This window comes from Amphiprion ocellaris, chromosome 15, assembly GCF_022539595.1.
Source record: "Amphiprion ocellaris isolate individual 3 ecotype Okinawa chromosome 15, ASM2253959v1, whole genome shotgun sequence".
Taxonomy (NCBI): domain Eukaryota; kingdom Metazoa; phylum Chordata; class Actinopteri; family Pomacentridae; genus Amphiprion; species Amphiprion ocellaris.
Genome location: NC_072780.1, coordinates 14,125,908 through 14,152,217, shown reverse-complemented (window position 1 = coordinate 14,152,217; position 26,310 = coordinate 14,125,908). Strand labels below are relative to the sequence as shown.

Genomic DNA, 26,310 nt, shown 5'->3' with positions numbered 1-26,310 from the left:
AGGTAGTCGCGCCAGAGGAAAAGTCGGTGGATCGACAGTGTAATTAGAATTTATTCCCCGTGGATCATGAAAGTCTGAACAAAATTCATGGAACTCCATCTGATAGTTCTAAACCAACAGACCAAATAACTGACCAGCTGCCATTGCTGTAACTCAAGGATGTCGATAGCATGCATCTATCTGCACAAATGCTCAATAATGTGATCATAGCAGCTCCAAGGATGCACATGCCCCTGAAACAGATTTAGAGAAAACATGAAGGGACTGTATAAATCATACAAAATAAGTGTTTTCTGGCTATTACCTTGAGTCTGGACACCAGAGGCGACTCAACCTTGATGAAAAAGCGTGTGTGCTTTGAATCAATAGTCTGTCAATAATTTCAGGCTTTAATATACAATGTGGCGTCACACCATCACATACTGAATATTGTGATATTAAGTATTGATTTCAGGCTTTTTAGTGTCTGTAAAACATGTTTTATATCCTAAAAAAAAACATCAAGACTTTTTTTTGTTGTTTGTTTTATGAGTTTCTCCATTGATTTGCTCTCACATACACATTCACCAGTAATGCTAACATTCACAAAATGGGGACTTGAAAACATGAAAACAACAAAGTGTTGATGTTAAAACACCTGCATCCCCTGCGGCTGTCCATGCTGGATACATTTGCTCTACCATGCAGCCAACATTAGTCAGGCAATCAATTATCCCCCAACCGTATATGTCAGTTGACATATTGCTGTAAAAAGTATATATTTCTCTCCTCACTGACTCATATCCCCAATCTGCCTTCTGTTTATATTCTCTTATAATAAAATCTCTTTTTCTCTCTTTTACTCTTTAGCTTTTCTTTCATTCCACCTCCTACACATTTGCTCTTTTATTATCCTTGATGGTGACAGAGACATTTTACGAGCATCACAGCCCTCATCTTCACACTATTATCTTTGGTTACTTATAATTATGTTGAACTTTCAATTACAATTAATTCTACAGTTGTGCTCTGTGACTCTTTTCCTTTAATAGCAGCAGCAATGTGTAAACAAACTATAAATTGCGGCACTTTTGCACCGTGATAGTCAGTGTCATGTTCATTAAATGAATTCAGTTCTATCATAAATAGCTGTCATCTTGGCTTCGTGCCATGATATCCCAGAATTACTTCTAGTCACTGTAGCTGCACAAAAGAAACGGGCTCAAAGCAATCAAATCATATTGTGCAGAAATTAAAATGCATGTGACCCAGCCGTGACTGGTGCCCATTTCACTGTCAGCAGACAACTGACGAGAGGCGAGAGACAAGTAGCTTCATCTGGCTGTCACTCATTTGTGTTAGCTTGGATTAGCTGAATGGATTAACCTCTGATACAAAGCAAAATGGCGCTTTCCAATTACTGTACATACGTCTCGCACTTCAGTCAATCTCGGCGGCTATGAACTAAAAAGCTGCTTGAGTGACAGGGAGACTGAGCTGGATGGGAGCCATTTATTAGACTGTTTCACAAACACAGTATATACACTGGAAAATGGGTAAACTCTAATCTCATGCCAAAATTGTTCAAATGGTTTGAAAATGTTGAAAATGCAGCTTCTATACAATTTCAAATGGACGTGGCAGTATTCTAAAAACACTATGAAGTGAAAAGGACTGATGCAGTAGTTCTCTAGTCATTTACTAGTTAATTGTAAATCATGGCTAAAACCAAGGAGCTTAGTAAGTGTATTATTAGTGCGAGTCACTTAGAGGATTGTGCACCGTTGCTGCTCACAAGATCAGAAAAGTTCTAAAGTCATATCCAAATGTCTTTAAGTGCCAGCAGCCATCGTGCAAACCATAAACAAAGAGTAACAGGAGTTCCATACTGAAAATTTTGTATGCTCACTCTGTATGCTCACATGCTGAGCACAATATACTCCAACTGCTACTGAAACAAAAAGCTTGAGGGTTTGTTCTGATACTCTCACTTATTGCCTTTAACCCTGTTGTTGCCCCACCATGACACCCCTTATCATCTGCTCCCCACCTTCACTCTTCTCCCAAAAGTCTTAGGCACTCTTAGGAACTCAAGTGACCAAGACCCTTCTACATGATGAAATTTAAGAAGGTGAAAGCAAAACAATAGAATAGAAATAAATCTAAATCAACAGAGAAGGACAGAATAATTCTGAATGCATATCAATAGCCCCCTCTGATTTTATTTACTTAACTGTGAGGCAAAAAGCAAACATCTCCTCAGATTTACTTTCTTCACTCTGACAAATCTCTATAGAAGACAGGGAGTTCTATGTATAGAGGGAAACCGAATGAAAGGCAGCCAACAGGAAAAGCTGATGTGCTGACATTGATTATTTTCTGTCTCACTTAAAGAGAAGTCACCCAGGTAGCGTTCTTCACCGATAAAACTGACAGCAAAGCTCTCCGTGGCATCAAAATTTCAATAAACACCGGATCCTAACAAAATCCCCAACCAGCAGCAGAGAAGAGATAGAGAATGGTGTTCCCGTCCTCTCTTTGTATGGTTAAAGGCAAAACAAAAACATCTTGGATTTTCCTCTTTGGCTCCAAAGATGCAGATTTTCCAAGAAGTGACAGTTTTATATTTTAGTGTTTCCCCTCCCCTCTCTCTCTGTTCAGAAGAACGACTGCTCTCTAAGCCTGTGACAAACAATATATGTGACACTTTCAGAACAAAATGTCTCAACCAAAAAAGAGTGTTTTGTAGACAGATTTATTGAGGCTTCAAATGAGTGGAGCGCACAGCTCACAGCGCTGGACAGAGTGATAAAATACTCGAGGCTGACCCATTTGGCAAGTCCTGGAAAAAAGTGCTTTATCGGTGAGCAGGAAGAAGCGCAGCCATCTGAAAACGCTGCTATAATTCACAAGAACTGAAAAAAATAGACAAAAAAAAGTACTGAAAAACAGTCAGCACAGAATCCCCCAATAAGAAATTGTCACACAATTTCAAACACAATCTTTGCTCAACTGCTGTGTAATAACCACATGAAAACCCAGGAAGTCTTAATTACACCATGTCATGCTGCAAAACCACATTATGCAAGGAAGCCGTGAGCTGCTGGGTTTTATGGCTGTAGGCTTCGCCATCCAGAAACAAGTTCAGAACAAGCTGCAGCTATTAAATTCAAAGTCTTGTAATTTAAAAAATAAATAAATAAAAATTTGCAGGCATCTGCATCATGCCTACTAATTAAGACATCATTCTTATGGCTTCTGCTCGGGCATGTAGCTCTGACATTTTATTATGAAAGCTGGTCATAATAATGCGGTTTCAACCAAAAGGGCTGTTCGTTTTTACAAGCCAGTGTCAGTGGTGGAGGGAAATGAAGTGGCATTTCTGGAAATGCAATCAACAACTGACCTACGATGTGTGGTTTGCCACGAGTCAGCTTTTTTACACAGCAGCCATTGGACAGCGCTGACACGTTGAGTGAGGGTTCAGAGGCTGAATAGCCGTTAGGTGTTCAATCTCTCTGCCTTTCTCTTTGTTCAGACATGGCATGAAAAGACAGAACCTGTCAATGTAGGCCAACAAAAAGCTGAAAATCCAGCAGAAAAACTCACTTTATTTCTCTCCTGTAACGCGTTCTCTTGCACCTCGAGGTGTACACAGTGTGTTGGTGTGAGATACGTTTGTCTGTAGGTGCTGGCAAAATGCACAGAGAACTTACTCGCTGGGTCGTAAGAGCGCTGCCTTGCCTAGGCGGAGGATGATGGGTCCTCGAGGGTTGCGGATCTTCTTGACATCTGTACTCTTGAGCAGGGAGAATCGCCTCACCAGATTAAAACCTGGCAACAGAAAGCATCCATCAGCACCCACATAAATACCACTCAGTGACTGTGTGTGTGTGTATTTGAGCTCGTCTTTTCACCTGTGATATTGTGCCTGGCCGTCTGAGGAAACTTCCAATCATCCACTTGTAAGGATGGGCATTGAACATCTGTGGGAACAAAACAACTGCATGAATTGTTTTGCAAGAAAAAAGTCAAAAAGTGATGTATGGAAACAGTAAAAATCATTCATTCATGAGATGTAAAGAGAGAAGTTTTGATAAATGTAACCTCACTGCTGAATGTAATGGACAGAGTTTGTGTCAGAGAGAACCAGAAACTTCAAACATATATACATTTGAGAGTAACAGAAATATTGATCTGGAGGAGAGAGAGAGAGCTGGTGAAAAAGAGATTTTAAAAAAAGAAGTGTAAAACACAGAGAAGAAGATGAAATGAGGGCAAAGCTGTGCAGAGTGGAACACAACCCGGTCTGACAGGTTGTCTAGCACCGAGCTTGTCTGTCGCGGTAGCCTCCGTTTGATGGATATGTTCTCACCCTGTCAGGGGAGGTTGCAGAGAAAAGTGTTGCCTGTCAGAGTGGCCTGCCTGACTACAGGAGGGGAGATGTGAGATGTGTAGAAAAACTGGCCTGGTACAGGTAGACATGGACCCTGTGAATCACTATGATCCACAGTTAATTGATCTCTTTGGGGCCCCGAAAAAGACGTTCTACTGGGCACAGTTTTTCAAAAAGTTTTTTTTTTTAATTTACTCTGGCCACAGAGAATCACGAAGCAGGTGGTGCCCTTTGTCAAATAAAAGTACAACTTAATAATTTTGTCTGAGATGTGTTGCTGTCAGTAATATTCTAAATCATTAATATGTGCCTCATGCTTGGGCTAAGGTTACATATGTGATCATATTCTCTTTATTTAACTCAACTGCAGAACAGGCCTTTACTTGAGGCAGGCTTGTATACTATATTTTAGAGGTTGGCTTTTATTTCTAGATCTCTCTCTTTAATAAGCATAACTATCCATATTTTAGTATGAAATCTTGTTTTCATCGACCCCCAGTCGCTGCATTATGCTGCTGATACAAAGTTACCACTTCATGTGACCATTTCAAATTAAAAGTCCTCTGGCGTTTCAGTGAAAAGAAACCCTAATCGCTTACCGTTTTTGTTTGAGAAAATCTGGCAATTTAAACACATTCAGTTCTGAAACATGCATCTTGAGGGTTGTTAATATGTTATAACACCTTTCAACAGTTTAAGGACTAGCATGTGAAAAAAAATAACACCAAAATTAGAAAATGTTGAGTTATTTTGATAAATTTGCTTCGCAAACATGATATCCTTTATGAAACTGTGCCTTCAAGTAAAGATGATAAGCTTGCACACAATCACAAGGACAATTATGATTTTATTCAATAAAAATAACAACAGATGTGATACTTGACTGTTCAAAAAAGTTACTACACCCTTGGCCTCAGAAGCCAGCACCTTTTAGCATGATATAAGTATTTGTAGGCTTCAGATGCAAGATGTTTGGCAGTTTCCGTGCATGTACTGTTGGATTTTAATCCTCGAACAATATGTGAGATTCAAGTCTGGACTCTGTCTAGCTCATTCAATAACATTCATTTCCTTTTTTTGAGCCATTCCTTATTGGATTTGTTAGTGTGCTTATGATCATTGTCAGGCTCAGATCAGAGCCTCAGAGTATCTTCATGCACTTGTTTGTTATGATAACAATTCATAACTGAATCAATGACTGCACGCTGCCCAGTCTCTGAGGCCTCAAACCAACCATAAACCATGACATTTCCACCACCATGCTTCACAGTACATATGAGGTTCTTCTCCTAAAAAGCAACTAACATGTCTTCTGTGGCCAAAGAACTCCATTTTTGGCTCATCTGTCCAAAACACATTATTCCAAAAGGTCTGGCAAACTGTTGTTTAATGTTCTTTTGAACAGCACCCCGCAGGTGAAATGAGGGCAATCTGTTTCTGATGGTAGACATGTGTACTTTGACACCAACAGCTGCAACAGTTACCTGCAGAGTCTGTGATGAAATTCTGTGCTTCCTGGAAACTTCTTTTTGCATGAAACATTCTTCTCTGAGGCTGAATTTGCTGGTCTAGCCAGCCATAGACAAACTGGCAGGCATTTAAAATCTATGTCACTAGTAGATGATTGTTCTCACAGTTGAATGATTTATTGCAAATAGTTTAGAGATTTTTTTAAATCCCTTGCCAGACTCATAAGCATCCAAAACTTTTTATTTTCTGAAGACCTGCGAGAGCTATTTAGTTCTTGGCATGATGACACCATCGACTTCAATGAGAAAGAGAACAATGGACCTTAGACATCTGGAGTTTAAGTAAACAGGTTCCACCTTTCAATCCATAAGGAGATTCTAATTATTATCACCTAATTTGAACCCTTGATTTTCATTTAAAGGCTTGTAGGTGGCATAAATGCAGAGGTGTAACTTTTCTGTGGCTGATTCACTCTGTTTAAACTGTGTAAAAGACTACAAAGTAACAATTTTATGTACCATTTAATTGATAATATCAATGCCCTGTTTTAGAGAGGAAGTGTTCTTTGTTCAAATTTGTTGAAGATGTTGCAAACATCAATGGGATTTGCTTATTTCACCACAGAACTGTATACTGTTGAAGTTTTTGATTGTATCTCTTTTTTGAAATCAACAAGTGGTTGTTTCAAAAATTACTGGAAATTTCAAGTGGTGAATATATGCCTCTGTTATCATTGCAAACTACGCAATAAGATTGCAAGATATTTAAAAAAAATATGATCAAAAATCTTATTGACTTATTTAGGTAAAGCTCTTATGTTGCAAATATGATTATTGATGAGTTGGGTTGATGTGATAATGTTGGGAATGGCATCAGCTTAATATTATGTGCAAATTAAACTCAAGTTTCTGTTCGTTGATTCATAAGTTATTTGAAAAAACTTTTTTATAACAGAAGAAAAGCCAATTCTACTGACTGTGTAGTGTAGTTTGTTGGTTGAACATAATTTCATAGAAGTTGTCATAAGTCAAAAAGATTGATGCAAACTGTTGCATTCATTTTTTTCTCTTTGCTTAGCCCAAACAATATTTTTTAGAGTGTACATATGTACAGTTTGAGAGAACAAAGCTTGATAGGTGCAGTTATTTAGCTCATTACATTACATTTAGAAAGATGTAGCTTGGCTAATGGCCAATTATATATGCAGGAATACACTAAAAAATAGATGCTACTTCAGATGTGGGGTTCGACTTAAGGGCACTATTGATTGTTGGCGGTAATTAGAACAAGATTAAAGGAGCCCAAGAAGAAAGTCTGAAGAAAAATGTTCTTTGTCCGACACTGCATGGAGTGATGCTTCGAAGCATGGAATGGCGAATAAATGTTTATGTATCCAACCACAATTCAACTTTTTTCAGGATGGAAGTCACACCAAACTGGGGTGAAACAGGCTAATATAATTACTAAAATAATAACATCCAACCAACTTTAATTAAGAGCTAGAAATTTAATTTCACGGAGGCCCGCTCAAAAAAAAAAAGAAAAATCACTTTAGTGCTTCACCTATTATCAAGCTCATCGCTTGACATTCTGCAGTTTCTCCTCATCTCAAAATACAAAGACTGTGTTTCAAAGTGCAGCACATTGCAGCCTGTCTGACTGCACTCTTATTGCTGTCTTCAAGTATAAATCAAGGTATGTGAACGAGATGTCAAACAGTGGTGTTGGGGGAAGCTGAGAGAAACTTGAGATGAAAAGTCAAAGAAATTGCATAGATTGGATGTGACTTTTGAACAACAGATGCAGAAGAGAAAGTATCAAGCACAGGTTTCCAGCTTTCCGAGACTTCTGATACTCTCGCTCACTCTACTTTACAGCCTGTCTTACATGCCTCCAGTCACACATACAATCACACATACTGTATTTTCTACTGGTCCATCCTGAAACCTTCTCTGCAAACTCAGCACAAACTCCACTGTTCAGCCCCACAAAGACATGAATATATTCACACATACACTCACAGTTTGTCCTCACATCTCCCATCGCAGGGACTTTTGAAGTCAAGATATGGTAAAATCCACCTTTCGTCACTGCTTACTCTGCTGCCTTTTTCTCTCACTTCCCTTTCTTGTTTTTTCATCACCGCCCCATTTCCATCAGACAGAATCAAGATGAAGGCTTTTGTCAGGAATGGAGAGATCCTGGCTGCAGGCAAGCGGGCAGCGCAATGAAAAGTTAAACACAAGAAAAGAGAAGGTGGAGAGAGGAGGAAGACAGAAGGGGGAGGAAGTGAAAAATAAGAGGTAATAGGAGGTGGGAAGCGTCGCTTGAAGGAAAGCAACCTGACCTAAACACCAATACAAGCACTCTTGAAGCTGTATTTTTTTCTTATCTGAGGTAACGCTAAGAAAAGCGAACTGTTTTCTATCCCAAGATAAAGGTTTTAAGAGGCATCTTATCCCATAAATAGGCTGCTGTCTCTCCAGTGACCATTTTAGGACATCTTGGCTCATGCTCTGCTTACAGCCATTTGGCTCAGCTTTCATTAGTCTGAGCTGTCTGAGCTGTTAGCAAGCTTAGCTCAACAGCTTCCATCAACTCAGCAGCAGAGTAGACTGAAACCTCGAGGGTCCGCGTAACGCTTTGTAGTTCGTTATTCAATTTGCATCATCAAAATGAACTAATAAAAGATGAAATTTTCATTCATTTTATTTTATGACTTCACAAATGGATAGTTGCCTCTCAATTTAATTTTTAATTGTTCACATTTGGGTTGCTGCTTCAGAATTAGATTTTTAAAGAAAATGAAAAATGATTCAGTGTTGGAAATTTCTATTTCTGTGTTTGGTACCATTAGCAACCAAGGGAGCCTACAGCTGGCCACAAACCCAGTAGTGCAAACATATTAGGCATAGTTAATACATATATAGAGTTGATCATGCATGATTTTATTAGCTACACTATATATTAGGCATTACTAATGGGCTTTAGACAATATATTGTCTGTAGCATTTATTTATTGTCCAGCCTGTCACAATAATCTCTGTCCATATAGATTTATTATTCATTTATGCAGCCACTCAATAATTTATTAGTCTATAAGCAAAATTTGAAGATTTATATTAATACACCTACACCTGCAAACCTACTCAAAATACAGTAGTCAGTACATTAGGTTATTACATGGTCAGTTGTGCAACATACTGTACATGATACCACTGGACTTCTTGGTCCATAATTGTCTCTATACTATGTTACTGATCCAGTCCAACCACAAGTGCAAAACACGGAAATGGAAAATTAGAATACTGGCACATTTTTTTTGAAGTTTTTGCATACTTAAGCATTATGGCAGCATAATAAGATATCAACTAGACAGCCTGGCAGCTTGGGAGGTTGATGTAGCAAAAACACAAGCTACAATGACATCAGGTTGTGTGCACACTTTAATGCAATTTATTAAGGCCCTTTTAAGAACTCAACAAGTAAAATTTAATACTCATTCTTAGTACAAACTAAAGCACATTAAGGGTTTGGGGAATGCTTTTAACAATCAATGTTAATACAAGTAGATATATATCTGAGACTGAATGTGATGCCAATGTCATGCATTTGACGAAATATAACCTAGTCTCACATTATCAATAAAATCATACATAACAAATGTTGCCATCTTATTTTTAATTTACTTAAAATATTTAATTTAAAATGCATACATTCCTAAAAGGACAAAACCGCATTACTGCACAGCTCTATAGTGTACAGAAATAACGACAGAGCTGTCAAAGCCACCTTTGTCCAAGTTAAGAGTGAGAACACCAACAAAAAAAGAACCTATTCCATTAACACCAGCTTGACATGCCACTTTACACTGTACGATATGTGTTTGTATTTGGTAAACAGCTTGAAAACATGTTACCTTGGAGCTGTGAATCAAGTTAAATTCTGTCTTTACTTGTTAAAGTGTCAGACTTTCGCTCACACTCACAGGAGAAACAAGCTGCTTCTACACAACTCCGAGGATGGATGGTATTTTAGTGGACTGTTGCACACTCAGGCACTTTGGCAGAAGGCACACTGTGGAACTTGAACCCCATTTCCTCTCAAGCTGTGATCAAAGGAAAGTATTTGCTTGTTGACAAGCTAATTAGCACAAAGTATGAGTGCCACTCCAGGATCCTGCTAGTAGCTGCATGTAGCCTTAAAGAGATTGGATGGTCTTGGCTGGGTTCACTTTCTCTTTGATGGGTTGCGTTTGAGTCTTGCCAAAGCAGGTAATGATACTACACTGGCAGTCATGCAGCACACTGCTGAGAGTGTTCCCCCAAGTCTGCACCTTGCCAAACATAAAAATTCAGGACATTTAAGGTCTTTAGTGAGGTAAAATACTGTTTTTTGATGTACACACGGATGCACTTATCTTGGAGGATGTACAAGTGAAATGTGTCATGCAAGGACACACCTGGATGATTTGATTACTGTAAATGTATCAATCAGGAGACAGTAAGAGGTCTCAAATACAACTTGTGCTGAGCCCGAGACGAGAAAAACACGGCGTATATTACTCAGGCCTTCACTGTCATACAGAACTGTGTGTATATACATTATCCACTCAACTCTAGCTGACCTACTGCAATATAATGGCCTAAAATAAGTCATGTGTGACCCTTCTTGCATTATGAGTGATATTTAACAAACTTCAAAAGGTTTAGAAATCAATGGGCTTATCTACCAGCGCCTTTTTGTGGCCAAGCCTGAGTATTAATTCTGTTTTCTTAGCAGCAAAGACTTGGCAGAGTGTTTTCATTAAGGGGAAGAGGTCAGAAGTGTGTTCACAGCGTCAGAGTATGCTATGTGGTTTGGAATAGAGAGGGTATGGTAGTTACTGAATGTGCTTTACAATGTGGCATTCTGAGATAATTGGTCTGGGCTGTGCATCAGCAGAAAGTCAGACTCAGAGGGAGAGTCTTCCAGGTCCTGGATCTATTAACAACATGCAACATATGGGAAGGAGACGGGCATGCTGAGTCGTGTGGTGGATGATTCAATTCAATGAATACAGCCTGTAAGGTTAATGTGTGGTAAAAATGACAAACTAAGATGTTAATATAAAGAAGGAGAGACTGAGACTGAGACAGAGGCAGACAGTGTGTGTGTCTTACTTGCCCTGTCGGGCAAATGAGACAGACGGGAGAGAACATTCCTGGTTATTTTCCAAAGATAAAATTACAGTACAGAGGAGTGGAAAGACTTAAAACACAGAACTTCGGGGGGATGAGTTCACTCATTTCCCCCTTGTAGGCCTCTGGCCCACTTTCAATATGCTCACACAAGCACAGACGGATACAATCTGACTCATGATACACATTGACAAGCTTTTCATACCAATAAACTTGGACAAATGAGATTGCGTTGTTTAACATAATGACTTCCATCCTGTGTGCACAAAAGCTCAAAACATTCGTTTAAAACATTTTAATGTACTGGTCGAACCACATTTGTCATGTTTTGGTCATTTTTATGCACTGCACTGTACTGAGATGGGATCCACTGCTACTGAGTCAATGGTGTTTAAAAATGTTCGTGCACTCATTATGCTTTTTGCAAGTAGTCATGATGGGGCTCCAAATGTACTTTTTTTCTGCAGAGCGTGTAAACATAATGGTCATGCACTGGTTGTTTAAGCCTACAAACTAACCTAGTCACACTATGGTTGCCCATAAGGCCTAAATGTGGAGATGGAGTAAAGATGGCTTCTTAACGTCCCTCTCTGGTCACTGCTTACACCCCTAAGCATATTTATAATTTCTTTTTTTTATCTGTTAAAAGAATCCCTTCCTGCCTTAAAATGGCTTAGATGTAACTACAATGTTGCCTCCTTTTTAGCCTCGTTGTCTACCCATCCAACTGTCGCTCGAGCACACCAGCTCATCTGCAACTCTGCTCACACAATGTAAAACTGCTAATAAATAGCCAAATATAATACTGGAGAAATTCAGCCAGACATGTTCAAACCAGAACCTGATTCAGAGGAAGAACAAGCATACAAAAAGCCCCACCCTGTAAGCTGACAGAATTGCTACCTTAGGCGTGTCACATATTAAACCTGGCTGTCTGAATCTTTGTTGTTAATACTATCACTAATTCAGTGCAGGTTCAAGGGAGAAATGCTCTGCCATGGTGTTATGTTAACTCGCTGACATTCGCTCACGATGTCCTCCAGCCTACAAAAACACAACATAGACATGTTCACAAAGTGAAAAAAAAAGATTTTCATCAGAGAAGGCCTTTAACTTCTGTAGCCCAATGTCTCTAAAATGCAAATGTCAACAGTCTCACTTCCAGATACCATAAAATTATTTAAAATTACACAGCTCAATAATTTTGTATTTAAAATGGCTACTGACTACTCTTCATGTAATGTTAAATGGGGCCACTCATGTCAACCATGGTAACAAACATCAAATTATCATCTAATTCACACTATTTTAACATCTTTTATCTCATTTTACAGTTTTGGGTCAGTTTCTCAGCTGCCAACACCTTTTAACAACTCGCATGCTACATGTACCACACCACGCAAGTTATAGGTTAGCTGGTGATAATGAATATTTTTTTCAGGAGTTGATGAAGACCAAATCTGGGCCAAATGGAAATTAAGTATCACGCGCTCATCAGGCGTCAGATTAATAACTTGAAGTAAATGCTGACTGCTGGATCTGTAAATATTCTGTTTACTATGATTGTTACCATGTCAACATTAGCACTCACAAAGAGTAATCAATGCACATCATTCCCACACATATAGGCCGCTAGAGACCTCCTCTGCCTTCTCGTAGGCCCACCTCATTTCATAGTGATGGTGGAGCCACAATTAATTTCACAGTTACATAAAGGAACAGAAGTTCACATTTGGAGGTTGCACAGGTTGGTGGTGGTAAAAGCCGGTGGACTTTGAGTTAGAAGAGTTTAAATCCTGTCTCAGACCATTATAACTATATGATTTCTTTGACATAATTATCATTTAGACTTTTGTTTTCACTGGCTTTTTGCTTCGCTTGGTGCTTTCTTGGGTTTTCAGTCAGTGTTTGAATTCAAGCACCACAAGTACTTGGTTTAGCTTTAGAAAAGGATCATGGTTTGGATTCAAATACATCCTGCTGCTTCATATACCACATGTTCCACTTTGTACTTTTCCCAGGTGATTTCCCAGTGATTTTACATGCACTTATTTTCATGTCTGCAAGCTTCCTACGTTATCAGGGTTACTTTCTGTTCATCAGTGATCAGAATGGATGATAATGTGCCTCCTGGCTTAGCAGAATATGGAGGAGGTCCCTGCTGGCCTATACGTATGGGAATGATATGCGATGATAATAGCCATTTAATGAGCTGATAACGCCTGAAACGGGTGACTTCATAAGGTCATTACCAGTGTCGTGTTGTTCAGCTGTATCATTAAAGTCAAGAAATCAATGAATGCTTCTTTAAACTTCCTAGCAATCCCACTCTTCTTCCCTCCTCTCACTGCAGTTTACTAAAAAAACATAAAGCTGTCCTTAATAGTGTTTCAATATCACCTTTTTCCTTTACTTGTGAATCAAACACAGTGTATGGAGGAAAACAGCATATTGAGTTGTCTCTTTATTTAGCATTTATTTCCATCTAAAAAGACAAGCTATTCTGTTAACCACCCGATGTAATCAATGTCTGTTTCTGCCACTAGCAGCTGTCCATCCCCAACTTCTGCTCCGTGCAAATTAGGCTATTAGTACTACAATTCATTGAATCTTGAAAACATACAACTTAGCTCAAACACAGCCAGTCAGAAACAGAGTTAAAACAAATCAATACATAAATCGTTCACTTCAGACTGCTTCGGGTCTGCAGTGCTGAAAAATCCCCCATATCAGCAACACTTTACCAAAGGCAGGAAAATTCAGCAATTTAATTTTAACTATGGGGACTAGTTTCTCTGTCTGCTACACTGCAGAAGTGCAGTGCAATCATCCAGCTCGACTCTTCAACACTAGTTTTACTTAAACCTGCTTTCCTGCTGTAATGTCAGCAAATTACCCCTGAGTAGTGATTTGGATGAGTCGGAGAAATTGCGAGTGTGTGTGTGCATGAGCGTGAGTGTGTGTGTGGTGCTTGCTGTGACAAAGTGTATAGCTGCACTTGAGAAAGCACTTTCTTCCAACCACTGGAGGGGAGGACTCTGGGGAACTGCAAGCTGACTCAGTCTCATCTGAAATGCTCTGACTAGGCTCTCCCAAGGGGGTCCCCCCTCCTCCACAAAGCTCCCTTCAGAGCTCTACAAGCTATGGAGGATTGCTCGGCCCCCCAAGTGATATCACAGAGCCGGCCCCTGAGAACACACTGGCAGTGTGATGAGGGAGTATGACAGTTGAGAGTAAAATAAATAAATAAGACGAGACAATAAAAGAGATTTCTCTTCACCTATCTACCGTTTGATTTCTGAGTTGTCGGTTTCTTTCTTCTGTCACACACACACACACACACACACACACATTTCTGGGTATAAATAGCAACACATGCATGGTCTCTCCAACACACAAATAAGCGAGCACTTCAACATGTGTATAGACATTCAAAAATGTGTTTCCTACACAAATACACAACCTCAGAATGATTGATGGCTTATGAAGAGGAACACAACCGCACACGGTAAACACCCACGCCTCTTCACCACAGCCTAACCACGCTGCCACTATCAGCCACCAGCCATCATAAGCTGTAATTACGCTGTTTTCATTGTAGCCTTGTGCACCATTACATATACAGTGTGCACACACACACAAACACACACACTCACACACTGACAATTCAATCAAATTCAAAGGGGTTTCAAAATGTGACGAATTGGTCAGGCATACACAGCTTGAAGATTTGAAAAAAAAGTCTGCACCACAGCAGTTTGTAACTTGTAAAAGTATTGCTTTAGCTCCAGAAGGCACTGTTTTATGACTTTATTGCCTTTGTAGCAAATGAAAATATAAGGACTATTCTAAGAAATAGCTGGCAATTAGTATTTTTATGTGGCCTTTACTATTTATTAGCATTTTTGTTCATGGCATTTGTTGTAGGAGGCAGTAATACTAGATAAATAAAGGAGTTTAATAGAACTCCACAGTGACTACAGATGTAATATATTTTTTAAAATAATTTCCACATTCAGGTTTAGTTGGGAAGAAATGTTTTTTTCTAAATCTAACATCTTACTTTTGTTAAAGCAGTAGCTTTACATTTTGGGAACTGTGATTATTCACTTTCTTCCAAAGAGCCAGATAAGAATTTCAGTCATACCTGTTCATTCAATAAACATTTCTCCACTGACAGGTAAGGAATAACGTTGTTCATCAAATTACAATGCAATGTCCCAGTGGGGATAGGGATGCACATTTTTTTTTACTATTTTCTTTACTGATCAGCAGCTGCCCTGCCAATCAATAATCAATTAATCAATAACATCAAATGACATGACCTATGTCACGTGACATCACATCAACAGTCAGTAACTAGCCAATAATGACAGAGTGCACTTTAGCTAAAATACAGGATGCCAGCTCTTGATGGTGGGTATTAACTAACACATGAGACTTTCTCATGGTGGCACTTTACTTACTGAACTCCAACAATGTTCTCTGCTTACCAAAACAGAATTGCTAGTAATCCAAGTTGTCACCTCCTTGGGTCACTACATTGTTAAAAGAGTATGAGGCTCCACTTGGTGATGCAACCGAGTACTACAACTAATATACAATACATTTTATGACATCCATTTCTTTTATATATTGTCATATGGTTTAAAACATTTTTAATCATTACTTTGACATGCGCCTCCCATGTAAAGACTGTTGCAGACCGGATGCACCTTTGTACCACACCAGCAGCCTCTCTCAGCTGACACATGCTCCCCAACACACTGCAACAAACTGCTCAGAAATGGCTCAACGAAGTCGACACAGAGCCCACAGAACTGACAGGTCTTCAAAAACCTCAGATCCCAATCTGACTGAAAATCAAAGGGATGCTACAGGATAGGCCCGATCCACAGAGGCTCATCTCTCAACTCACATGATCCAAAGGATTAGCTGCAAATGTCCTGGTACAAGACGCCACAGGAACATCCCCAGAAGTCTGGTGTTCATGCCCTGATGATTTAGAGCTGTTTTGGCAGCCTTCAGGGGATCTCCCAGTATTAGGCAGAAGGTTTTAATGTTGTGCCTAAATCAGTGCAAGGTTGCAGCCAGCAGCTACTTAGTCTCACTTAAAGAATGAAAACAGGAGGAAACAGCCAGCTGACTCACTATCTAAGAGAGCTTTAGAGAGCTTGGCAAACTAACGCTTCACTTATATTTGCCATCCTAATTCTAGGTTTAACTTTAGATATGAAAACTTTACCAATCTGACTCTGTATGGTTGTTGTTGCCTCTGGAAAGGTCCAGTTCTTGTCACAAAAAAGCAAATAAGCAACTTTCTGAAATCAAGACATATTGTTCATTCTGAATTTTACATTTCATTTCATGCACAGAACCACAACTAGAGTTAACATCTTCGGAATTCAAACAGGGAAAGGGGTAACTCACCTTGAGTGTTACTTGCTCCGAAGCTGAGGGCCAGCAGAGTCAGAGAGGAGCAGAGAAGCCACATGGTTTTCCTCCTCTGAAAACACCACCTCACCTCACCTCAGCCACCAGCTGATGGATGAACAAATAGAAAATGGGAAAGTCAAAAAAGTCAAATCCTTGCTCCATTCTGTCAGCATGCCACCCAGGCTGTTCACTCCAGCGACAGCTGCACATTATGCTTGACTCCCAAATAGACATTGATGTATATTTATGAGTCAGTCACAGTTGATGTGTTAATTATGTGGTATGATGCGGGCTTTGTTAGTGGCATATGAATTAACTAGAATGTCCCTCATTAAGGAGTGTAACTCTATAAAGTCTGATCATAGTCATTATCCTGTCCATCTGGTTGGCCTCTGACTGGGCAGCTGCTACACACTCCCATGCACGTGCGTGTACACACACACACACACATACATGTAAATATGTTTAAGAAATACACTCAAATGCACATACGTGGTCATATAGCAAAAGACATTCTTTAAATCAAAAAGAATGTGCACATATAGCTGCAAACAACAACCGCTGAATATACAAGACAACAATGCAAGAAACACACATGAAAGTGAAATGATGTACATGCAGTGTGGTTGGTCAGAAGTCAAACAGACAGTGGGGCCAAAGCACACAAACACATCTGGAGACTATTCCACTGGAGCCATGGTTGTGTTGTACCAGATGCTTCCACGTGGCCCAACAACAAGCACACACAGGCGTGCACATTAAAACACACGCCGCGTGTAAATAATCACTATATTTTGTCTTTGTAGTCCGTCTCCCTTACTACAACCCCTCATTCAAGAACACACACACAGGAATGCACACACATAAACACACCGATACCGCCCACTCCTGACTCGCATAAACACATCCCAGCTGACCCGGAGTTGCCCTCAGCATGTGCGAGGACCCCATAACTCTGCAGTGTTTACAGGTACAGCAGGGCCCTGAAGGCAGGCAGGCAAGCAGACTATGTCTCTGTACACACACCTGTCCCGTCTTCCAGGAGAAATGACCCCCACACTCCCCCGGGGGAACACAATGTGGCACTCTGGCCCGGCCGAGGACACTGAGTGAACACCGTCTGACTGTCTGCAGCGAGCTGCCAACAGACAATACGGTGGAGGACAGTGTTTCAAATTATGATCTGAAATAAATAACAAGGACAGCTTGACGTGTCTCACACTGTGACTTATGCATCCAATTTTGAGGGCTGCCAACTTGAGGTGTGATTGCTTTCCTTGATTCATCACCATTTTTGTAAGAATATTCTTTTTTGCAGAATTCAGTTTAATCATTCTATGGCACAAATTATGTGTGCAAACTGTAGCCAACACGGACACCATTTAGGTGAAAGGAGCTGGGAGTTAAGTGGCAAAAAGAATAGTTTAAAAACATGTTTTCTCCTGCAGTTGGCTGGGTGGAAGTTTAATCAAAGCCTTAGACGTGTTTGAGCATTCTGAAGCTGCAGCTATTATTACAGGCTTCATGCCACATGATCGCAATAATAAGGAAGTACATAATACATAATGCATCACAGTTCACAGAACACAGGCTGAGGGAAAAGTTACAGCTCATTGCTATTATTATCTGGCCGTAATTCAAAACAATTTAATAGACTTCCTAATATGTGTTGCCACGGATGTCTCTGTCTCCTTCCCTCTCTGCACTGCATCCACAGCTTGCTATAGCAGAGATAAAGTCAGGACAGGGTTAGGCCACTGGGCTGGGCATGAGTCCAGTAAGCGGGCCTGTGAGTGATCGGGTCACCATGCATGGAGCCAATGCAGGAAGGAAAACAATCAGATTTGAGAGATTTCCAGCAATAAAAGCCCAAGGAGGAGAACTGGCGGATGGAAGTGACGATGAGCATCCACAATCACAACATAACCCCCATTCTTGTTCTCAGCTTCTTGGACATTTTTGGTCCATCCTGTTTTTGTTTTTGTTTTTTATTAACTACAGTGGGTCTCCCTTGAAGATACTAAGCTACTAAGTGGTTCTGGAAGTTATTTGTCCAGATTTTCGGTCTGTTTTCAATTTTCACTACAGCTCTCAGTTCCAGTTCCTTTTAAGACTCAGATACACAGACAAAAGAGGCGCTGATACTGTCCTACATAACAATGGAGGCAATTTGTGCCCAGCAAATTTTGTTGTCACACATTTCATCATCATTGCCACCGCTTACAGATGGAACAACAGCCCCTGTTTAGAGGAACACGCTCTGACAGAGTTAAATGAAACACGTCCTTCTGATGGCCTGACAAGAGAATTGTTTATTAGCCACCCAGACATGGATGATTAAATAACAGTGAACCGGTGGCCCACTGTTTAGTATACTTTGCATCTGTTTAAACTGTTTAAATGTGTCAGTCCTGTAATATCTGAAGGTCCACTGCCTTCCCAGCTGTCTCTTCCAGCATCCTGCAGCAAGAAGATTGATAGGCAGCTCATTCGCAGCCTATCTGCTTCCAATCTACTCTGCATTATCTCACAAATACAAACACACACCCAAGAGTGGTGTTGCTGCTGGGCTGTGAAAGCAACCCTCTGATTGGTCTACCAGGTTGTGACCCTGACTAAATCCTCCAGAGTCCTCTCTGAGCTGAGGATGTATAGGAAAATGCAGAGAAAGTTGAAATCCAGCCATGAGAGTGAGGGCCTGCATATTAAAGGGACAGGCAGACATGCATGAACACATTCATTGACATACAAGCACATTAATATACAGAAGGTGAAAGGGGGAGTGATACAGAGATGAGGTCAGGGAGGTTGAATATGAAGTCAGTCTGACAGACACAGGTAGGGGTATTTATACATATAGCTGCACACATAGTGACATAAGCAACTTTTTCATCATACACTATCGAAGGAACCAGAGACCAACATTCAAGAAGGTAATTATCATTGCTGTTTGCAAAATGTTACAAAATCAACTCTGTGAGGTGCTTGTTTTTGTAAGTATGGTGGATTCGTATTGTGAAATTTGGTTGACAACCCTGCATTCTTGAAAAGAATTAGGAATTTAGTAGAGTTATTTTTATACATGCACTGCAACCCTGAACTCTTTTAGACATAAGCCAGAGTGTAATGTCTGTATGTGAGAATGAAAATGTCCAAATCAGTTGGACCAGACATTAAATGGACTTTCCAACTCCCTAATAAAAAATCTGTGGAATATCAGATTAAACCCATGTGTGAAGAGAGAAGGCCACTGTCCAGAGGAATCACAGCGAGTGAGGGGGCATGTTGGTGACCTTTCTGTCATGTAACTGGTGCAAAATCAGAAGAAAACAAACATCCGTGGGTGAGGAAGAAGGGTCATTTACATGAATACGCCAACAAATATCAAACTGGAGAGACGATAAGATTTGGGAACTTCTGTTAGAAACAGCACGACACTCAGTTGATTTTGGCTAAAATATGAACCAGCTACTTTTTGTGTCAGATCCTGCTTCCTGTCTGCTCAGACTTCACTACTTGCTGACACCAAATGGAGCATTTGTCGCTAATGACAACACAGCTGACATGCACAATCACCTGCTATATGTGAGAAAGGGCAACTCTGGACAATGCTAAGAGTACCAAAGAGAAAATGACTGTAGAGGCTACAGCCATGGTAGAAGCTCTGCAAAGCTATACTTTGGCACCACAGTGCTTTGAGCTAAATCCTAATGTCAGTGTGATAACATTATGACAGTGTCAATATGCTAATGTTAAGCAGTTACAATGTTTACCATGTTCTCCATCTTACTTTAGTATGTTCACATTCTAGCATGTGGTGATTAGCACTAAGCACAGAGTGCAGCCAATCCTGATGACAATGTCTTTAGTCATAAACAACTGTACAAATTCAAAAATTTGACCTGATGATGATATTAGCTGAACTATTAGACGGTCTGAATTTACAACTAGAATGAGATCTAAGGGGAATGAATTATGCACCATATTAAATGGTAAACTGTCCTCCAGTTGCTCATATATTTCACCCAAAAACCCAAATACAAACATCATGGTGATGCTATAGGAAAAGAAGAGGGATCATCAAGGTCAGAGGAATTAATTCTCTGGGAACCATAACTGCCCGTATCAAATTTTCTACTAATCCACCATGTAAATATTGAAATTTAATTGGATAAGTCACTATACTGAGCTGCCAAAGAAATGAAAATCTGTATACACAATAGTTGCTGAGATATTCCAGTCTGATGGTGGACAAACAGACCAACATGGATCCAAAATATCACCATGTAGTGCTGGGCGATATGGAAAAAAAATCATATATTACGAAATGGATTATTTTATATCACGATAACGATATATATGACGATATACCACAACAAAGTATGTTTTCAGTTATTCTCTGAAAAGTTTGACAAAAATTTCATTGCTTACTTTTCTCCATGAAACTTCGACCTGTTGCCAGTGCTGGACCCGAATATCCGGTCCCCATAGTGGTACGCGGATGTTCATTTTGAGATCCGAATATTCGCCCCCTCCTACCTCCACCCCCACCCCCCGTCGGGCGTTACGAACCGAGCCGAAAATTCGGCTCTTTCCTCCGTTAGCTTACCGCCTCTGACCTCACGGACCGAACCGAATATTCGGCTCGTTCCTCCGTCCGTCCGTCAAATTCCTCCCCCCCCCCCCGGATGTTAAGGAGGGGACCGAATATCCGGAGCCCAGAAACTGCTATTCAGGCCAGCCCTACCTGTTGCGCATCCATCGCTCAGCACTCATGAGTTAAGTAACGTAAAGCATGTCGCAGCCCGCGTGAGAATCAAAAAACGTAAAGCAGCGTCATGTCGCAAAAACCACAAGACGGAGTTTCTTTGCGAAAAATCTTTTTATTCTTCATTTTCACTTATATAAACTTAGAGTATGCATAGTGACAAGAAAACACGAAAACAATCGTCGCAGGCTATTTAATGATATATTTGCTGTAATAATTGATAAAATTAGATTAGAAATGATAGAAACGATAGAAGACAAATGGCACGATAGACACTTTTCTATCGTTCTCACGATATGTATCATCATATCCCCCAGCACTATCACCATGAATGTTTAACTAGTCATTTTGCTGCCTGATGCCTGTCCAACTCTGACAAAGTTCTTTTAACTGTGAAGGCAGCGATACAAACGTGCTTGCACTTCCTGAACCTGAACCTGAACCTGAACCTTTCGGACATGCTTCAGGCCAAACCTGAGAGTGGGCCTATTACAGCGGGGGACCTGGACTGTTTAAAAGTAACTAAAGATGCCCTGAGGCTTTGATAGATTCTGATATTCACTGACCAGGAGCAAAAGAACACTACAAACTAGAGGAGGTAATATCCAGACCTGCATGACACTTAAGAGAGACTGAGGCAAGTTTTTACTAGTCTTGCATTCTGGGCAGTGTTCAAGGCCTTTACTTGAATATATGAGTGAGAAAAAGGCCAGTGAAAGTAGGGAATGTTAAACACATGCAACTCTCCCTACAGTCTGCTCAGGGCAACCTGAAAGTTCCAAAGCCACTGACGATTTTGGTCCACTTGCAAAAAATAATTATGCAAAGTGAGACTAACTCTGATGACATGACCCGACTGGCCCCAAGTTCGTGCTATGCACGACTGAGTCAGCTTTCAGCAAGCACATGGCCTGCTGCTTTTCTTCTGCATGACTTTACATTTCTGATAGCCCTGACGTTCACTTCACTGCTGACCTGAATAAGCATGGAGTCAAGTGGGTGTTGAGAATTGCAGCTGGCCCATGGCACAGGCTGGGATCGGAAGCAGCATGTGAAACAGCTACTACGTGGCCTCCAGCTACGCAATGCACAAGAAGCCTGCAGTGGGTTTAGTGAGCAACACTTAATGCGTGGTTAAATTCGTAACATGAACAGGGCTACAGTCCCCAGGGTCTGCAGAGAGAGCAGAAGGGATGAAAGTATCCCTGGAGATACTACCACATGTAAAGATTTCACACATGTACGGGTTTAGAGATCATATTTTTGTTGAAAATAATCTTTCAAGGAAAACATCCCTCTTGTTTAACGCAGGTCAGCATGTTAAAACGTTTAAAACTGAACAGAACCCTAAGGGCGGTTGTGTGTTTGGTTAAAGGGGGTGCACACACAGGATGCAAAAACCAGAAAACATGGGATGCCTGAGTAATGGAGAAAGCAGATGTGACATTCAAGCTTCCTCCTCTGCTTTTCACTTTCTTTCCCAGGTAGAAGAAAAGATATTAGAGACCGTGCAATGCTTTTCTTTGACATTACTTTGCTTGAATGACGCACATGCAGCAGATTAAAAAAAAAACAGTGCTGCTAGAAGGTTTCTCCATGCCACAAAAACTTACACTAACAACTAAGACTCCTGTTATGTGTTATGTGTCCAGGCCTGGCTCTGATTTAAAGGGTGAAAAAAAAATCTGCCTCACTTTTGCCAGCAGCTACACCAACTAGTTCTGAAAGTTTCTCGCAAAAATCCAATAAAGAAATACAACTACCATGTAGCACATCAGGACCACAGAGGAAATCTAACTTTAATGATCTCCACTGGGAGACAGCCAGTTTATGATATTCCAGCTAAGCAGTGAGTTCACAGTGAGTTTGGGGTGTTTATTTAGCCTGGTGCATGATATGCCTGTAATATTCCCATGTGATGCATCTGCAGTATTAAGCAGCTTGTTGCACAGCAGCTTCAGAATCCACTGCAAAAATAAACAAAACTTCAATCAGAAAGTTTCATTTACAAACTGTAGATACGATTTCTTTGCTAAAACTTGCGCAACTTCTTTCTATTTAACCAAACATCGCGTTCATAAAAATCCATAAAGAGCCATACCTTCAACTACTGATTAATCCACAAATTTGCGCGCACATTAATCCGTAAATTACGCACGTGTGCGTCCAAGGAGCGACTTGGAAATCTCGAAGACTATAATCCAGTACGGTTTTTTTGTTCCCCTTGACTTTTTTTTTCTTCTTCTTCCACAGAGAAAGGAAAAGAGAGAAAAGTTGCTGCAAGATTGTCCGTGTCCAACTTTTCTCCTCCCCTCTCTCTCTCTCTCCTGCGCAGCACAGTCCAAATCCCAAGCGTCTCCCTCACCCCTCTCTCTCTCTGCTGTCTCTCTGTTTCTTATTACTTTTCTCTCAGTTTCTATCCCTTCCTTCTGGCTGTCTCTCTCTTTCAATCTCCTTTCAACACCCCTCTCCCTCCCTCTGTTCCTCCCTCCTTCCCTCCCTCTCTCGTTGGGAGATCCCTCAGTGAAACGTGTAGTGACATCACCTTGTCCACAGTGCTGGAAAAAAAGGGAAAAAAAGCCTGGGGCATCTCTCTAATCTCATCGCCAAACTGTTCCAGGCCCTCTACCCTCTCTTTACCCTCTACCCTCCCACCAATCACACCACTCCTCCCCCCACTCCTCACTGTTTGATTCATGACTTACTGGGGGCGTAGAGAAGACCATTCTGTCTGGATTAAAGCACTGTATTAAGACAAGAAATACAGATTATGGTGGCCCAGGCTGCTGCATTATGGAGAATAATTTATTCCATTAAAATTAATGAACTTACTTATCATACTTACCTATCATTGCGGGGCCGGCTCCACAGCTTCCATATTGTTTTATCACTGGCTTTTTTATTGCATCCAATCCATAAAGCGGCCTCGGTTGCAGCCCCTGACCATTCAGAAGCACTCGTCTTAACAGCCACATAAATCCCACCTTTATTGTCAGTAAGTAAATAATTCAAGAGGCGAATAAATATCCCTTTAGCATTTGATTTATGCATGCCTCTGCTGCTGCTATGGCTGAATAGGTACAGAAGTGTGCTCACATCTTTGAGATACTTATTCCTGTCCTCTATTGAGAGGTCAACTTCTCTGCCATTATCTTTCACTCTCTCATTAGCTTTAACCTCGAGTTCCGAAAAAAAGAGTTTAAGTAGCATCCACTCGGATTCATCAATGACTTCTGCAGCTGTTCTTTTACTTCTGAAAATGCTGTGAACTCACCCAGAGGTGACCTCTTTGAACTAACAATACTGGGGGAAACAAGGTCACTGAGCCACTGTTTGTGGAACATCTGGACAATTGTGTGTATGTGTGTGTGCAACAGGGTTTAAAGAGTTCACCTGAATTATTCTTTCATGAAGCATATTGACAGTCAGGCTGTTGAAGTTTCAATTTTTGATCTTGAATTTAGAGGTTTGCTGTTCTCTTGTCCAACTTAAGTTTTTAAAAACAAACATTTTGCTTTGATCTGAACTGAGTTTAAAGTCAGGTCATTGATTAAACTTCTAAAAAGTCATTTCTCTGTGTTAAAGTTACATAATTAGGCTTTTTTTTGCATGGAAACAATCCTCCTCCTGCTTTAAAGTGGCTTAGATGTAATTCTACGCCTTTGCTTCCTCTAGAATGTGCAGACTTATGAAATAGAGGACCATAAATCTCACAGGAGCAGGCAGTTTTAACTTTGCTGCAGGTGTGAGTGGGTTGTCAAAAAATGAACTTGAGTCAACAAATAAAGTTAAGACAAAAATTGAAGCATGTTTTTTTAGTCCCAGCATTGCAGGTCTGCATGGATATATTCCCCAGTTAGTATTAATAAAGTTGGATAAGAACTGGACTTTATGCAAACTGTTGCTATACAACGGGCACAAATCACCCATTCTTTTCTCTGGGATCAAAGTGAGCTTCCCTTTACAGATAAAGCACTTTTTCCAGCACATATGTATACATTGTGTACTTAATGTCCTTGAGTAACAAATCTTAATATTAACTCTGTTGCTGACAGGCAGGCCTATGCATCTCTTTATTAATATGCACATACATTTTATACAGTAAATAATTACCACAACTGCTAAAGTCCCTGCCTCTCTCTCCACCCGCCAATTTGCCTCTAGCTGCAACTCCGGCACACCAGCTCACCTACATCTCTGTTCAAGCACTGTAAAACTACTCAACACTACACAATGGCAAATTGTAATGTTTGTACCAGAAATTGATTCTAAAGAAGAATAATTATACAAATACCATGGAAGGGGACTTTTGGAGTCTGAAGTTCACTGGTCCAGTTAGATGTTATTCAAACTTACAATCTCGTCTTTGGTCTGAACTGAATTTAAGGAACTCTGGCTGCAAGGATGGCAATGTCAACTGGATTTGTCCACCACTTTTTCCCCCCATATCTCAACACCTAATAGATGAACTACCATGAAATCTTAGCTATCCATGGTGCCTTAAGGATGAATCTAAATAGCTCCAGTAAACCATCTCGGCTTTGGTTTTTGACCAAATATCTTCAAAATTCTTAATTTTATCATATGTAGTTTATGTATAATGCTAAATAGCAAATAAAGGCAGTAAACATTGGTATTTTTACTGTCACTATGAGAATGTTTGCGTTTTGTGCTAAATATTGCTGTGTCTTTAGTATTCTGAAAACAAAGCTGCTACCTGTAGCATGGCTGTGGACTCTTAGTGTTGTTTAAATATTGGAAACTTTCATTTTCTTGTGGAATGAATAAAACAAATACATAATATTGATTTTGTTTTCAAATTTTTAGAACTTGGAAAAAAGTTATTGGTAAATTCAGAGATGAGAATTCGAACTCACTTGAAGTTGAGCCTCTGGTCTTCTGAGTTAAATATTTCAAAGCTCAAAACTCCCAAGTACTTCAGCTTCATAATTTTGTATTCCCATTAGATTCTAGTTAGTGCAGCCTTCGTTTTCATCCATCAACTGAAGTTTTATTCATACATAATGAACTAATGAGATGAATCAACTGACATTGCAGGAACAAAACAATATCAGATCAGG

General features: G+C 40.2%; 1 protein-coding gene across 14 annotated transcripts in view; it reads right to left on the bottom strand.

Moving 5' to 3' along the window:
• col16a1 (collagen, type XVI, alpha 1) overlaps window positions 1-23,632 on the bottom strand; it is an 80,014-nt gene extending 56,382 nt beyond the window's left edge. For 12 of the 14 annotated variants that reach the window (XM_023272910.3, XM_035949405.2, XM_055018235.1 and 9 more), the window contains exons 1-4: window positions 23,331-23,632; window positions 16,456-16,566; window positions 3,897-3,965; window positions 3,696-3,813 (exon numbers count right to left, since the gene is read on the bottom strand). In XM_023272910.3, the coding sequence (XP_023128678.2) occupies window positions 3,696-3,813; window positions 3,897-3,965; window positions 16,456-16,519 (251 nt within the window). In that variant the 5' untranslated portion in view covers window positions 16,520-16,566; window positions 23,331-23,632. The remainder of the gene's footprint in view (window positions 1-3,695; window positions 3,814-3,896; window positions 3,966-16,455; window positions 16,567-23,330) is intronic. The other 2 variants (XM_023272916.3, XM_035949406.2) reach the window with 1 other exon arrangement.
• Window positions 23,633-26,310: the final 2,678 nt, after the last annotated feature.